The 13,208-nt window shown below is 58.0% G+C and overlaps 1 protein-coding gene across 1 annotated transcript; it reads left to right on the top strand.

Annotated features, from left to right (window-relative positions):
* The first annotated feature begins 3,993 nt into the window (after positions 1 to 3,993).
* On the top strand, positions 3,994 to 5,457 carry TMSB15B (thymosin beta 15B). Its single transcript, XM_027725487.2, has 3 exons — positions 3,994 to 4,101; positions 4,434 to 4,538; positions 4,952 to 5,457. The coding sequence occupies exons 2-3, from the start codon at positions 4,439 to 4,441 to the stop codon at positions 4,987 to 4,989; spliced, it is 138 nt and encodes a 45-aa protein (XP_027581288.1). The 5' UTR covers positions 3,994 to 4,101; positions 4,434 to 4,438; the 3' UTR covers positions 4,990 to 5,457.
* Positions 5,458 to 13,208: the final 7,751 nt, after the last annotated feature.

The following is a 13,208-nucleotide window of genomic DNA, read 5'->3' as shown; positions in this document are numbered from 1 at the left end:
CAGCACCAGTCATGCTGTGAAGGGCTCGTGCTGTCTTGAGCTCCCTGTTGCGGTGGAGGTGGTTCTTCAGCCTGTCCTGGAGAGCTGCTGGGGTGAGCATGGAGCATGCAGGGTGCTCTGGAGGTAGAAAACAAGTCATTACTTCCCCAGGAGAAAATCCCATCCAAGTCATTGGCTGGGATTTTGCAGTTGGAGACCTGGAAGAGCAGCTCCCTGTGCCACGGGCACAGCTGGAGTGTGGCTGCAAGTGTGACAATGCTGATACTGGTGCCAGTAGCCACCTTGTGTCTGTCTGCTGCCTGCTGTTAATGCAGCAGGATCAGGGAACACATCGATCAGAAGTCCTGTATCCCTGCCCAGCTCATCTTCCTGGGTAGCTGACACTAAGGCACAGGGTGGGAGCTGGGCTTACCAAGTCTGCCTTGCAAGGAGCAGGACTTGTCCACTGCTGGGAGCACGATGAGACACGTCTCAAAATAATTGTCATGGACAGCTCGCTCCGGCCTTGCTGGTGTACAGATGACTCCTTATTTCTTGGAGTCAGTGTTTCTATGATCTAGAGAAAGCAGCACCTTGCTGCTACTGGGCAAGGGGGAAACAGTGCTAACAACCAGCCCTTCCCTAAATTGCTAAGAGCAGCAAAATCCATGGGAGGAATGAGCCCTGCTATAAGACAACAGCTCCAGTATGCTGCTGCCTTCTTGGGGCTCTCTGCTCCTGCCCTGATGGATGTGAGGGGTCATGGCAGGAGGCTGGGGTTTAAAATGAACAGAAGAAAGTGAACTGGCCCTGCAGAGTGGCTCAGAGCCTGGCAGGGGTGGCTGGCTGCTGTGGTGTCCTGCAGGCAGAGAGGTCAGGAGGCTGAAAACACCTCCCTGATCAGAGAAAGCCTCCTGCCTCCTTCCTGTACAGAGGAAAAGGCATTCCTGGAAATGGCCATTGGGGAGGCTGTATCTGAGCTCTGGCAGCCTTGTTCTGTGTGAGATTTAAAACCCATCTAAAATGGCTGGCAGTCAGTCTATGCTGTTTCAGGTCAGGGCTGTTTCCCCCCATCTGTTGATGTCTCAGTTCCTTAGTTATAAATTATTGAAAGCAGAAATGCCAAAACACGTAAGAAAGAAGCTGGTTGTGCGGTTACAGGAGGCTTTGCTAATTTGTCAGGGGGAAAAGCTCTTGCTGGGATATAAGCTCCTTTCTTGTTCTTTGTGCAAGATGGGTTTTAACAGCTCCCCAGCAGCAGCCCCACCTCTCTCCTGCTGGCAACGCACAGGGTTGGCTTTAAAGCTGCTCTGGTCGTGGTTTGTGGGAGTGTGGTGGTGCCTGTGTGGCCGTGACTGGTTTGAGGAAGGGGGAGATCCCTTTCCCCTGCCTGCATGGCCACCGTGGTGGCTTTGTGCCCAAACAAAGGCCCGGGGTTTCCAAAGTGCTGCAGCATCGAGGAGATGCAACACATTGCCCAGGGGCTGTGCCTCGGCTACGGGGGGTGATCAGGTTTTTGGGTGCAGCTGGTGCTGGCGAGGGGCTGTGCACAGGGAGGATGGGCATCAGCTTCTTTTGCACTGACTGCCTGCCTGCCAGGGACAAAAGCTACAGCAGACTGCAGCATCCATAAAGAAGTGTGTGGAGAACAGGCAGGGAAAGAGGGGGAAGCTGAGGGGAAGGTGTGCACAGCCGGAGAGTAAACACGCAGTAAAACACTTGTCTATTTTGCATAAAGGCAGAAAGGATTTCCTGCACTCATTTTGAAACTGCATGGGTGGTTTTTTGCTTGCTGGCTGTGCAGGGAAAATGAGCCTTTTCTCAGCTCGGGCTGGGCTGTGTGATGCAGGCTCTGCAGGGTGGGTTTAAAGGATGCTTCTGGCTTTGTGGCACTCCCCAAACCTGGCCCTGCCAGGGGCTGCACCACCAAATCAGAACAGCTCTGGGAGCAGCCTGGCCTGGGGCTTCATCAGTGGCTTCTTCCTCCCTCCCCTGGGGGACAGGGAGTGGAGGCAGTTTGCCGTCCAGACTTCTCTCAGAGGAGCAACCTGGCCTTAGATCTTGGCCTTTGCCTTTTCAGCATTTGCCAGCTCTTGGTGTTTCTTGAATTCAGAGCCAGTTTTCTGGCGGGAGCAAGGAGGTGCCTCAGGGCTTGCGGCAAAGGGCCACCTCCGGCCGTGACCTGCTGTCGCTGGAAGGCACCAGGCCCTCCTGCCAAGACAGCAGCCGTCTTGCTAAAGAACACAAAGCAAGTGTTTCCTCCGGATTGCTAGGGATTTGCTCTGCAAAATCTCCAGTAAGTCCTGCGAGAAACCCAGGCTTGGGAGGAGGTGGAGGTGAGAGCTGCTGCTGCAGCACAGCTGCTACCTGTGGTGCTCTATAAGAGGTTCCTGCATGCCACGACACCAGGATGGATACACCAGGATCTCCGTAGAAGGGTTTTGGCAAACCTCATATGCAGTCAGGATGCTTTTTCTATCCCTTCATTCCTCTTCCCCTCATTTCCTTCAATACCTACAGGACCTTACTGCCAGGCCTCCTAGCCCTCCAACCACTTTCCATCCTGGTGGCCAGGTGCCCCCAGGCTGCTGCTACCCTTCCTGCTGGGATCACATACGCTGCCTGCACTGACTCTTGGCTTTTTCCCACCAAAGGTATTTTTTCCACATGCATTCCAGCCCATCTGCACTGTCCTGACTGCTTCCCAGGCTTCCTGCACCCCTTGCCTTGCTGTGGCCAAGCAAGACCTTATGAGCAGGGTCAGCTTCTTGCCCACCCGTGCTGCTTCTTCTGCAACCCGATCTCCCCAGGAAATGCCATGGCCGTAAGGTGGGCACAGTGGCCGAGCATCTCTCACAAGTGTGAGAGTATGGTGCTGATTTTAGCCCACGGGTTTGCTTTCTTAACAATTCTGCTTCAGCAGCAGGCGCATCCCTGGGCACATATGTGGGGCACAGCTGCCTCCCACTGCTGGGGGGCACCTGCTTCTGGGGCTTGGACAGTGGGTCACTCGGTCCCACAGGGACCAGCCTGCTGCCTCCACAGCTGGCAACCTGGCGCGGGGAGCAGGGGTGGCTGCAGGGCCTGTTGTGATGCTGGGGGGCACTGCGGGGTGCAGCTGGGTGTTCGTGCTTGCAGTGTGTGTGCACCAGTGTTGTGCGGGTGTGAGGGGTGTGCAGGGCACAGGGTGGGTGTGCACAGGGTAGGTGTGCAGGGGCTGCATTAGGGGCATGTGTACATGGAAGGGGGGTGGGCGCAGGGTGGGTGTGAGGGGCTGGGTGTGGGCAGGCTGTGCGCGCAGGAGTGGGTGTGGACAGGATGGGTGTGCAAGGCTGTGTGTGCATAGGACAGGCGTGTGCAGGGCTGGGTGGGCATAAGGGGTGTCTTGTGGGGCTGTGTGTGTGCAAGGAGCAGCGGGCGCCGTGTCCGTGTGTGTGAGGGGCTGTGTGACCCGTGTCCCTATCTGTGAGGGGCTGTGTCCAGGTGTGTGTCCCTGTCCATAGGAGGAGCTGTGGGGGGAGAGGAGGGGGGGGCTGCGTGCCCTGTGTCCGTGTGTGTCCCCATATCTGTGAGGGACTTTGTGCCCCATGTCCGTGTGCGTATCTTTGAGGGGCTGTGTGCCCCGTGTCCGTATCTGTGAGGGGCTGTGTGCCCCGTGTCCGTATCTGTGAGGGGCTGTGTGCCCCGTGTCCGTATCTGTGAGGGGCTGTGTGCCCCGTGTCCGTATCTGTGAGGGGCTGTGTGCCCCGTGTCCGTATCTTTGAGGGGCTGTGTGCCCCGTGTCCGTATCTGTGAGGGGCTGTGTGCCCCGTGTCCGTGCCCCTGTCCCGGGTGCCCCCCTCACACCCTCACTCGCCGTTCCCCTCACGCGCTCCCTCCCTCCCCTCAGCCCCTCTCGCGCCCCCGCCGCGGGGCACGGCGGGAGCGGCCGCCCCCTGGCGGCCCGCGCTTCCCGGCAGGCGCGGCGGGCGGGCAGCCAATGGGCGCGCGGGCTGGGCGGGGCCGAGGTATATAAGGCACCGCCCCTCACGGCGCGCGCCCCAGTCACACCTGGACGCGCAAAGAGCGGGACCGCCACCGGCAGCACATCGCATCCACCGCACCGCGCCCTCCGCACCGCAGGTACGGGCTGTGTCGCGGGAGGGGCCGCGCGCAGCACCGCTGCTGCAAGGAGGGGCTCGCCAGGGCGCCCCGGGGTGGGGGCGGCGGGTGCCCGGGGGGACGTGGCTGCCTGGCGCGGGGAGATTCCCCTCCGCGGGTGCGGGGATGGGGAGCGCTCCCCCGGCGGGTGCGGGCACTGGGGGGCCGTCCCGCACGGCTGCTCCTGGCCCCGGGAGCGGCGCGGTGCTCGGGGCGGCGGCCGCCCCGCCCTGCGCTATTGTCCGCGGCGGGGGCCGGGGGGGCCGCGCCGCCTTTGTCTGCCCGACCCCTGACTGCGGCGGGGGGTCTCGCAGGCAAAATGTGCGACAAACCAGACCTCTCGGAGGTGGAGAAATTCGACAAGAAGAAGCTGAAGAAAACCAACACGGAGGAGAAGAACACGCTGCCCTCCAAGGAGAGTGAGTGCGGGGCCGGGGGCTGGCGGGGCAGTGCCCTCGGGGGCCGGTCCGCCCTTTCGAGGGCCAGGGGCGACTGGGGGCAGCGGGGTTCTGAGTCGGAGGAAGGCACTGGCAGAGGTGTGTGCAGCCCGGGCACCGGGCATGGGCACACGGGAAGGGCTGTTGCTCCGAGCTGATGCCTCAGGGCATGGCTTTCCCGAGGACCGATGCAGACAAGTGCCCATCTTTGATCTCATGCTCGTGGGTATCTCATCACCTTCTAAGTCGAGCGTTCGCCTACCCCACTTGGGGTCAAATTATAAAATTAGGTACTAGGACCTGAGTGAATCCTCTGAAACCTTCTCCAGTGGGTACTTCCACAATAAAAAAAAAAAAAAAGCACTAGAGACTAACGGCCCTCCATTCTCTTACAGCTATTGAGCAGGAGAAGGAATGTGTGAAGTCTTCCTAGAGGGAGATTGCCTGGCAGGAAGAGCGACTACTCCAATTATTTTGCTTTAAAATGAATCATGTGGGTTTTTTTAAATTTACATCATGTACATGTGTAGAAGACAGCTATATCACTTAACACACTGTCCCACCCTTCTGGCAGCCTTGGCAGGGCAGGGACAAAGCGTGGTTCTCTCAGTCCATCAGTAGCCTGACCCGATGCCATCTCTGCTGCTGAGCTGGCTCCTGTGACAGCACTAATCCTGCTTTGGTGCAGTGAGGAGATGAGCAAGGGCCATGGAGGCTTCTGGAGATGGACCCCTTCTGCCTAGGGGAGTGGGGACCCTTTCTGGCCTGGCCTCACCTCTGGCCTGGGTCTGTCTTGCATATTCTTCACTGACAGTGTTCTGTAGCCTCACTCACAGTTTTTTGTCTTCCTTGGGGGAAAAAATGAGAAGTTTATTATAAAATAAAAAAATGTAATGACTTACCTATGGCTTGTGGCTTATTCCCTGGCAAAGGGTCTGGCTGTAGCCTGGCTTGCCCTGGAGGGTGGGGAGGTCTCTGCCTGCTGCTGCAGCAGTGCTGGCAGTTTTGTGTTGCTCAGAGGAATGGTGGGTTGGTTCCCTACAGAGTGAATCCAGCTTGGTGTTTGCCAGGGTCTCTGTTCCTGGTGGCCTGGGGGAGCTGGGAGCACTGCTGGTGTGACCGAGGCCACTGTGCTCCACCACCAGAGTGGTTTCTTCTTATGGTAGAGGTTTAACTGGACCTCACTGCACATGTGAAGGCTGAGCCTCCTGCTTTGAAAACCTTGGTGTCCCCTGCCTAAAACCATTGTGGAGCTGGGCTGGCTCCTCATCAGCACAGCTGGAGGTGCTGGCAGTGGGGATGCTGGCCTGAGTCCTGCTGCTGTGGTGGCCAGGCCACCTCTGCCCACCCAGAGCTCTCCCCTCACTGCCTGGCACAGCCCTTCTCTTCCCCTTGAGCCAGTCTCTGCCCCTGCCCTTGATGGAAGGAGGTTTTTGCAGCCCTGTAAAGATGGGGTTTAATGCAGTAAGTGCCTTGGGTACCCTCTGTGTTGATCCCAGCCCTACCTTACAGGTGTGGAGATCTCTGGGTCCTGCAGTTGCCCTCCAGCACAGTGTGGGTGAGCTCTGACAGTGCCTCCAGGTCAATGCTGAGGCTTTCTGGCTGCTGCCAGGATTTCCTCACCTCCACCTGGCCTGCAGGGTCACTGAATGCACCAGGCCAGTTATGGAGAAAGTGGAGGCAGACGGGCCTAAACTTGCCAGCTAACAGTTTTGGCCAATGTCCTTAGTGAGCCTGGTCAGCTGGGACAAACACAGGCTGTTGTGCCTGTCTGGACACGGTGCCTATCTGCCTACTGCCTCCACCCACGCTGCCTGCCAAGGACTGCAAATAACCTGCCTGTGTGCTTGCCACTGCCTTCACCCCTTAAAAAGTAGACTCGAAGGAGCTACAGGTAAGAGGTCGATGTTTGTGTGCTATCAGGGCAGTGTGCAGGGTTTTCTGTGGGGTGAGGGCAGTGGGGAGTGATGCTGAGGCCCAACTGGGGCTGCTGCTACATTGGGCCTAGCACTGGGAAACCCAGCATGTTGGTGGCTGTCTCCCTTCCCCTTCAGCACCTTGATGTTGTTAAGACAGAACCCTATCCTGGACATGGGAATCCTTTTCTCAGTGCCACCTGCCAGGACAGGGGTGGCAACAGCTGCTCATCATCCCAGCAGGGGTTGCGTCCTTGTTTGGGGGTGGTTTCTCTCACCAGGCTGGGGCAGGCAGGCAAAGCCAGCCTGAACCCTTTCCCTGTCCCTGAGTGCCTGAGCTGAACCAAGAGATGGATGGAAACAAGAAGTGACATCGCTGATCTCCTCAGTGGCTGCCCACAGCACCCTGGCTGCTCCCGACACCACCCCAGTGCCCCTCCCTGCTGCATGCTGCAACGGGCCCCTCTGCAGGCATGGAAAAGCACCAGTGTGCTTATCTCTCCCTGAGTCACATGGACTTCTGCAAGGCCACAGCAGGAGTGCCCCATCCCTGGCACCACTGTGCTCACAAAAGCCTCCCCATCATCCTGTGCTGCACACGCAGGCAGCAGAGACTGCCCAAGGGTGCTGGGCACCCTCTTCCTATCGGGACAACTGGTTTCCCAGCCAGGGCAAGGGCTGTGGCTCCCCAGCAGTTGCTCTAAATGGGAGGGTGGCTGGTGCCAGCAGCTGGCGATGCTCCAAGCCTATGGAAGTGGCCCACAGGACCCCCGTGCACCCCAGGAAGCTGCAGGGTGAGGATAGGGTTGTTGGTGCACCCGGGTTTGTGTTGCTTTTTCACTGTGGCCACCCCAGGGATGCAGCAATACTGATTTAGACATGGAGTCAAATGCTGGCACAGCCAGGTCTATGCCCTGAGGAAGCCACTCCAGGGGCTGGCAGTCCCAGCCCGAAGCAGGGAATCGATTGGAGCTGGGGGCAGCTTCCCAGCCCCAGCACACACATCTCAGTGGGTTGTGTGGCCAATGTGGCTGAGTCCACCTAAAATGAGGGCACCCACGTCCCTGCCAGAATGGTGCACAGGGAAGCACCAGACACCGCCCATATTCTGTGTCCTCAGGTCTGAGGGTAAAGAGTCAGGCATTTTGAAACCCAGCGCCCGAAATATTGCCAGCAGAGGATGAGCCAGCAAGGGGAGAACATTACAGAAAAGCTCTTTATATCAACACTTTCCCTCCCTACCCCAGACCTTCCCTTTTTTACGTCAGCCCACAGCTGCCAGTGGTGTGGGTGGCCAGGACAGCTGCCAGACTCTTGTCCCCTAGAAATGTGGTGGCTTCAGCAGCTTGGGCTGCCCCAGCAGCCACCCACGTACAGAGGATGCCATCCTGGGAACTGGACATTCCTGGCAGGGCTCGATGCCCCTTCCCTCGCTGGGCAGCAGGTGAGTTACTTGTGTCAGCCCCTCTTGGCAATGCCAGGATACAATCCATGGGGCCCATCCTGTTGCTCCTGTGGGCGGTTTCCTCCTACGCTCCATCAGGTGGTGAGCTGTGGCCCCACTGCAGAGGAGGGAGGAGAAGGCTGAGTCACTGGCAGGAGGAATTTGGGCAAATACCTGGTGATCAGCAGCACGGGGTGAATTCAGATCAGAGGTGAATTCAGATCAAGGCTTGCGGCTGGGATGGGTGTCTGCCCCTGCCACTGCTCCATCCCCTCTGACTCAGCCAGGAGAGGATTTGGCCCCACATACCCCTGTGTGGAGAATCATAACCCCATCTCTGGCAGGAGGTCCCTGACTCAGCCTGTGCATGGCCCTGCACCGGGAACCCCAGTGCTCCCTGCGCAGCTGCAGCACCCTCCTCACCTCCCACAGCACCACTCTGGTTTGCAGCTCAGATCACCCAGGGCAGAGGAGGCTTTTGCTGCAGAAAGTGGTGAGAACCAAGGGGTTTCAGTGACCAGGGCTTGGGGCACTCCTGGATGGCAGGAAATTGCCAAACACAGCCCCATGCTGTGGTCAGAGTGCAAGCAAACCCCACCTTGTAAGGTGTGTGTTTGTCACCAGAACAAGCAAGATAAGGTGAAGCCAAGCTGCATGGCCAGGTGAGGCAGATCCTGCCCACCCCTCACTCCCTGCACCCGTGGGGAAAACGTGTCACCACTTCTGCATCACTCGGATCAGCCTTTCCCTGCCAGGTCTCTGCTGTTTGTGTGGACACATTGCCAAGCACAGAGCTCAAACCACCCTGTGGTGGCAGGGGTGGAGAGGAGAGGCAAGGGGCAACAATCACGAGCTGCCAGGGAAAACCTCTGCTGGGAGTGACTGGGGAGGATACGTATGTGCATAGGGATAGTTGTATGTTTGGCTGTGAAAGAGGAAAGCAGAAGAGAATGAGCACTAATGGGGAAATGAAAGTGTTGTGTGGGGTACTGACCACGGACCTTCAGCAAAGCAGTTGATGGCAGGCCACCGTGGGGTGTGAGAGTTGTGTGTCATGGGGACACTTGGTGACATGGGGGAGGATGAACAGACAAGCTGTCCCCATCCTGTGGAGGGGAGCAACACTGTGCTGGAGAGCCCCACAGCCATGGGGAGGGAAAGCTGCTGTCTCTGACCATCACAGTGAGCTGGGCACCTCAGGACACCTGCACTGGGAAGTTGGCCCACGGGCTCTGCAGTGGCCAGCACAGGCAGGCTGCCACACTCAGCACACCCCAACGTCTTCCCCAGCAGCAGAGAAGTTATTGCTGCTCTTTAAATAATGCCCAGGAGGTCAGGTTTACCAGCAGGAGCTTATTCATCCCCTGCCAGCGAGGGCTCAGCCGGAGCAATGATGAACCCAGAGCACTCAGAGCTTCCTGCTCAGGATCAGGCTTCTGCCAGCACCCAAGCCTAAACAAAGCTGGGAAGTTATGCACTGAGCCCCCCTGCACCCCCCTCACTCCTGCATTTGCCGGGGCTGTTGCTGGCACGGGGCACAGGTGGGAGCAGCCCTGCTGGATGCCTTCGCTGGGCGGCACACGCGCTGCTGGCGCCGGGGGATGCCGAGCCCTTCGGGGGCTCCCACCCGCTCCTGAGAGCGGCTGGAACTCATCGCTCATTTCTGAGCCTCCCCCAGTTGCATTTTGCAGATTCCCGCGGGCCCCAGGGGCCGTGCCCAGAGCTGCGGGAGCATATGCTCCTGCGGGAACACGGCTCCGGTGTCGTGCGGCAGCGCCCGCACTCGCACCGGAGCTGGGGCAGCTGATGGAGCAGAGGAGTGCTTTATTTTAGGAAGCAGCTGCCTCACACAGGAGACATTGTTTATCATCTTTCTTGCCCCTGGTGTTTTATTACAAAGGATTATGGCATGAAAAGCCATTTTGTTTCCCTGTTCCCAGTGCATAGCTCTATCTCCATGATTTATTCCTCTCCACAGGAAACAGCTGGGATATGGCAGCCTGGGAAGCCGGGGGGAGACAATGGTGGGGGCTCAAACCCATGGGGTTGATGGCAGTAGGGATGCACCCAGCGCCCAAGCCATGGCATAGCTGGCTGGGGTTTGCCAGGGGGACCTGACACTGCTCATGCTCCTGTGTGACATGAGGAGACCTCGAGGGGTGGAAAAACAAAACCCAAGCCCTTCTGTGTTGGTGTCACCTCTAAGGCAATGTCACCTCACTCCATCTGGACAAGGCAGAGGTTGGTGTCCTCTCCTCAGGGACACTGCTGTCCCAAAGCCTGTATGCCCCACAGCCAATGCTGGTGTCACCCTGCAGTGTCAGAGCCCCAAACCCGCTCGGATGAACCCGTGCAGGAATGTCCAACTGCTCGCAGGGAACTTGGGGGCAGGCTGGGCACGGACAGCATGGTGCAGGGTATGGGCTGGGCTGGGCGCAGGTACAAGCTGGGGGGTCAGCTTGGGAATATGGTCCTTTGCTGCTTCACCCAGAATCACCAACAGGCAGGATGGAGGCACCTCCAGAGCAGCAGCAGGAGCAGTTTCCCTCTGTCCCTCTGTCCAGGCACTTTCCTCACCAAGAGGCAGCCAGGGTGCCATATGCCCCTCTGTCCCCCTCCTCCGTCCCTGCTGCCATGTGCCTTTGCTGTGAGTCCCAGAGCAGAGCCCATGGCAGCACAGGGCGAACTCCCCTCCATGCAGCCGTCAGCTGGTGCCTGCCAGACGCCTCTGCGGCTTTCCAGGAACCAGCTCAGGAGCCATGGGCAGCAGATAAACATGTTGCAACAGATGCCTCATGATGTGTCCTGAAGCCCCAGCCTGCTTGTGCACCTACATCAGGGTAGAACTATGTCTGGTGCTTCCTCCTATGGTGCTACCTGCTCTACCGCCTTGTCATCCGACATTGTCCCTGATAACTGGCCAAGGGGAAGAGCAGGGGATGGACAAGCAGGTGAGGACAGAGGCTGTGGCAGTGGTGAGTGGCTGGGCCGCTGAGAGGCCTGCGGTTGCACTGATGGTCGGACAAGCCCCTGCTTGCAGTGTTGTGTCTCAGAGAGGCAGCTCTGCAGCCCAGGCATGTGCCCCTCCCTGCTGCCTCAGACCAGCTCACAGGAACTGCACAGGTCACTTCTCTAGGGCGTGTTGAGCTGTGTGGGGTGGAGGGGGACGCATCGGGGTGTCTTCTCCAGCTTTGCTCCAGCTGTGGAGTTCCTTCTTGGGGAGGTTAATGGGTGGTGAGGTGCTTGTCAACCACTGCTCAGAGTTGTGGGCTTGGGGAAAACAGGGGCTGCCAAGGCAGAGGGTGGCAGGGCTGTTCATGGGGTCTGTGTGCTGGGGAGTGTTGAGAGCAGATGCCATGGGCAGGAGCTGCTGCTGGGCATAGCCCTTGGAGAAGCAGCTGTGGAGCCTTGCACCGGGGCTGGAACAAAGGCAGAGACCCAAGCCCCAGCTGCAGCACAGGACGTGGGATGAATTAATCGGGGCATGAGCTGGCAGTGCTGTGTGACCATGGGCTGGCAGTCGCTCGAAGCTGGATCAGGGCTCCTTCACCTTGGCACCAGCGTTCTCCCATTTGTCGTAACACCCAGAGCTGAGAGTGAGAGCCAGGTGATGGCTGCAGCTGAGCCCTGGGGAGTAAAACCTCTCCTGCTGCAGGATCCCAGCACCCCGCAGAGTCCCTGCCCTGCTGCCCCGTGCAGCCCCCACAGCCCTTGTACTCCCCACCCAGCACATGTCTCCTGGGTCACAACACCACCTCCAGAGAAATCCCTCTGCCCAGGGGTGCCCAGGACCCACAAGCGAGGTCCCATCCAGTGCCAGCTCTCTGTGCTCACAAGGCAGTGCCCAGATAAGCCTGTTCCTTAGCCTGTGCTAAGTGTGCTATAGCTGTAGTATTTACTAAGCAGGCAGCTCCTGTCAGGTCACAGTTTGTTGGCTGCACTGCTTATCTCTTTGCTTTCCTGGGCTTGGGAACATGTTAGTACAAACCACTGCTCTGTGCTTTGCCCTGTACACTGATGGCCTTGCTCTGCTGGGGGAGCTGTCTCGTGGAGTGGATCAGGGAATACATCTCCCTCTCCCTAGCCGGGACTGGTGTGGGTGGCTTTATTGTGCAGGCTCCTGAGGTCCCTGCTCACCACTATGTGAGCTGTTTAATACTACTGATTACCACTGCAGCTATTTGTGGCCACAATTTGCAGTATTTTCAGGCATCTCCTCTCAGGTGTGAGGGTAAGGTATTAATTCAAGGAAGATCTTGTGAACTACTCAGGAAAGTGGACAACCACAAGTGAAGGCACCCAGCACGTGAGAGAATTAACTGGTGCTGAAGAGTCACGTATAGTGATCTAGACAATCATGAGGTCTCCAAAGATCCAGAGGATGACCTGTGCACATGAACCGTGTGGAGGAAGGTGATTCAGAGTGCACTAGTGTAATTCTAACAGCTTGGCAGTGATGGATACGGTGGATACACCAGCTGGGGAGACAGTATCTTCTTGGCTCCAGAACTTCAGAGAAATATCTATCCCTTCTCATCCCTACAGGTCAGTGCCTTGGCTGTCAGGGGCACTCCAAGAAGTCAGTCCCTTCCTGCCCTGGCCAGAGGGAAAGAGAGCCTCAGGTGCATGCTATGTGGTGTACTCTACAGGTTCTCCCTGCCTGACCAGGGGAGGACAATAGAGAGTGGAATGGGGAACCCACCTTGGAGCTGGAAGCCCATGTATGAGATTTGAGAGGGAAGAGAGCTGTTAAGAGGACACCCAAGAAGGCTTTCAGCGTAGTTGCTCTAGAGATACAAGAAGGCAACCATCTTTTGGAGCAACCACTATGTGTGCTTAATCCCTACTTCCAGGGAAGCAGCCAGACATCGCCTGCTGATGGGAAGTAGAGAACAAATCCTTTGCAGTCTTTTGCTTTTACATGCGGCTTGTGCTTTATTAAACTGCCTTTGTCTTGACCCACAAGTTTTTTCTGTCTGCTATGTCCTGTCCTGCTGAGGAGGGGAATGATAGAGCAGCTTGGTGGGCACCAGAGTCAGTCCACCACAGATGCCAAACAGGTTGTTGCCCAGCTCAGCAAGGCAACCAGGCTGAAGAAGCACTGGGAGTCAAACCAGACCAGGCACATCCCTGCTCAGATGGGCAAGTGAGTCCCCAACAGCTGCAAGTGCCCAAGGATTAACCTGGAGATACATGGGGGCCCCTCAGGCACGGGCACAGTCAGCTGGGGTCACTGGCCCTGCGGTGTCCTTGGCTGTGCTGCCCTCCCCAAACCCTGCAGGCAGCATCCCC

The sequence above is a fragment of the Pipra filicauda genome, unplaced genomic scaffold (assembly GCF_003945595.2).
Source record: "Pipra filicauda isolate LSUMZ 115617 unplaced genomic scaffold, ASM394559v2 scaffold9_size5747161_pilon, whole genome shotgun sequence".
Taxonomy (NCBI): domain Eukaryota; kingdom Metazoa; phylum Chordata; class Aves; order Passeriformes; family Pipridae; genus Pipra; species Pipra filicauda.
Note: the sequence above shows the minus strand (reverse complement) of the source record. Positions and strands in the feature narration are given on the sequence as shown.

Coding starts and splice junctions, on each gene's coding strand:
- TMSB15B (XM_027725487.2), top strand. CDS start 4,439: ATGTGCGACAAACCAGACCTCTCGGAGGTGGAGAAATTCGACAAGAAG. Junction 4,539..4,951: donor CACGCTGCCCTCCAAGGAGA/GTGAGTGCGGGG, acceptor ATTCTCTTACAG/CTATTGAGCAGGAGAAGGAA.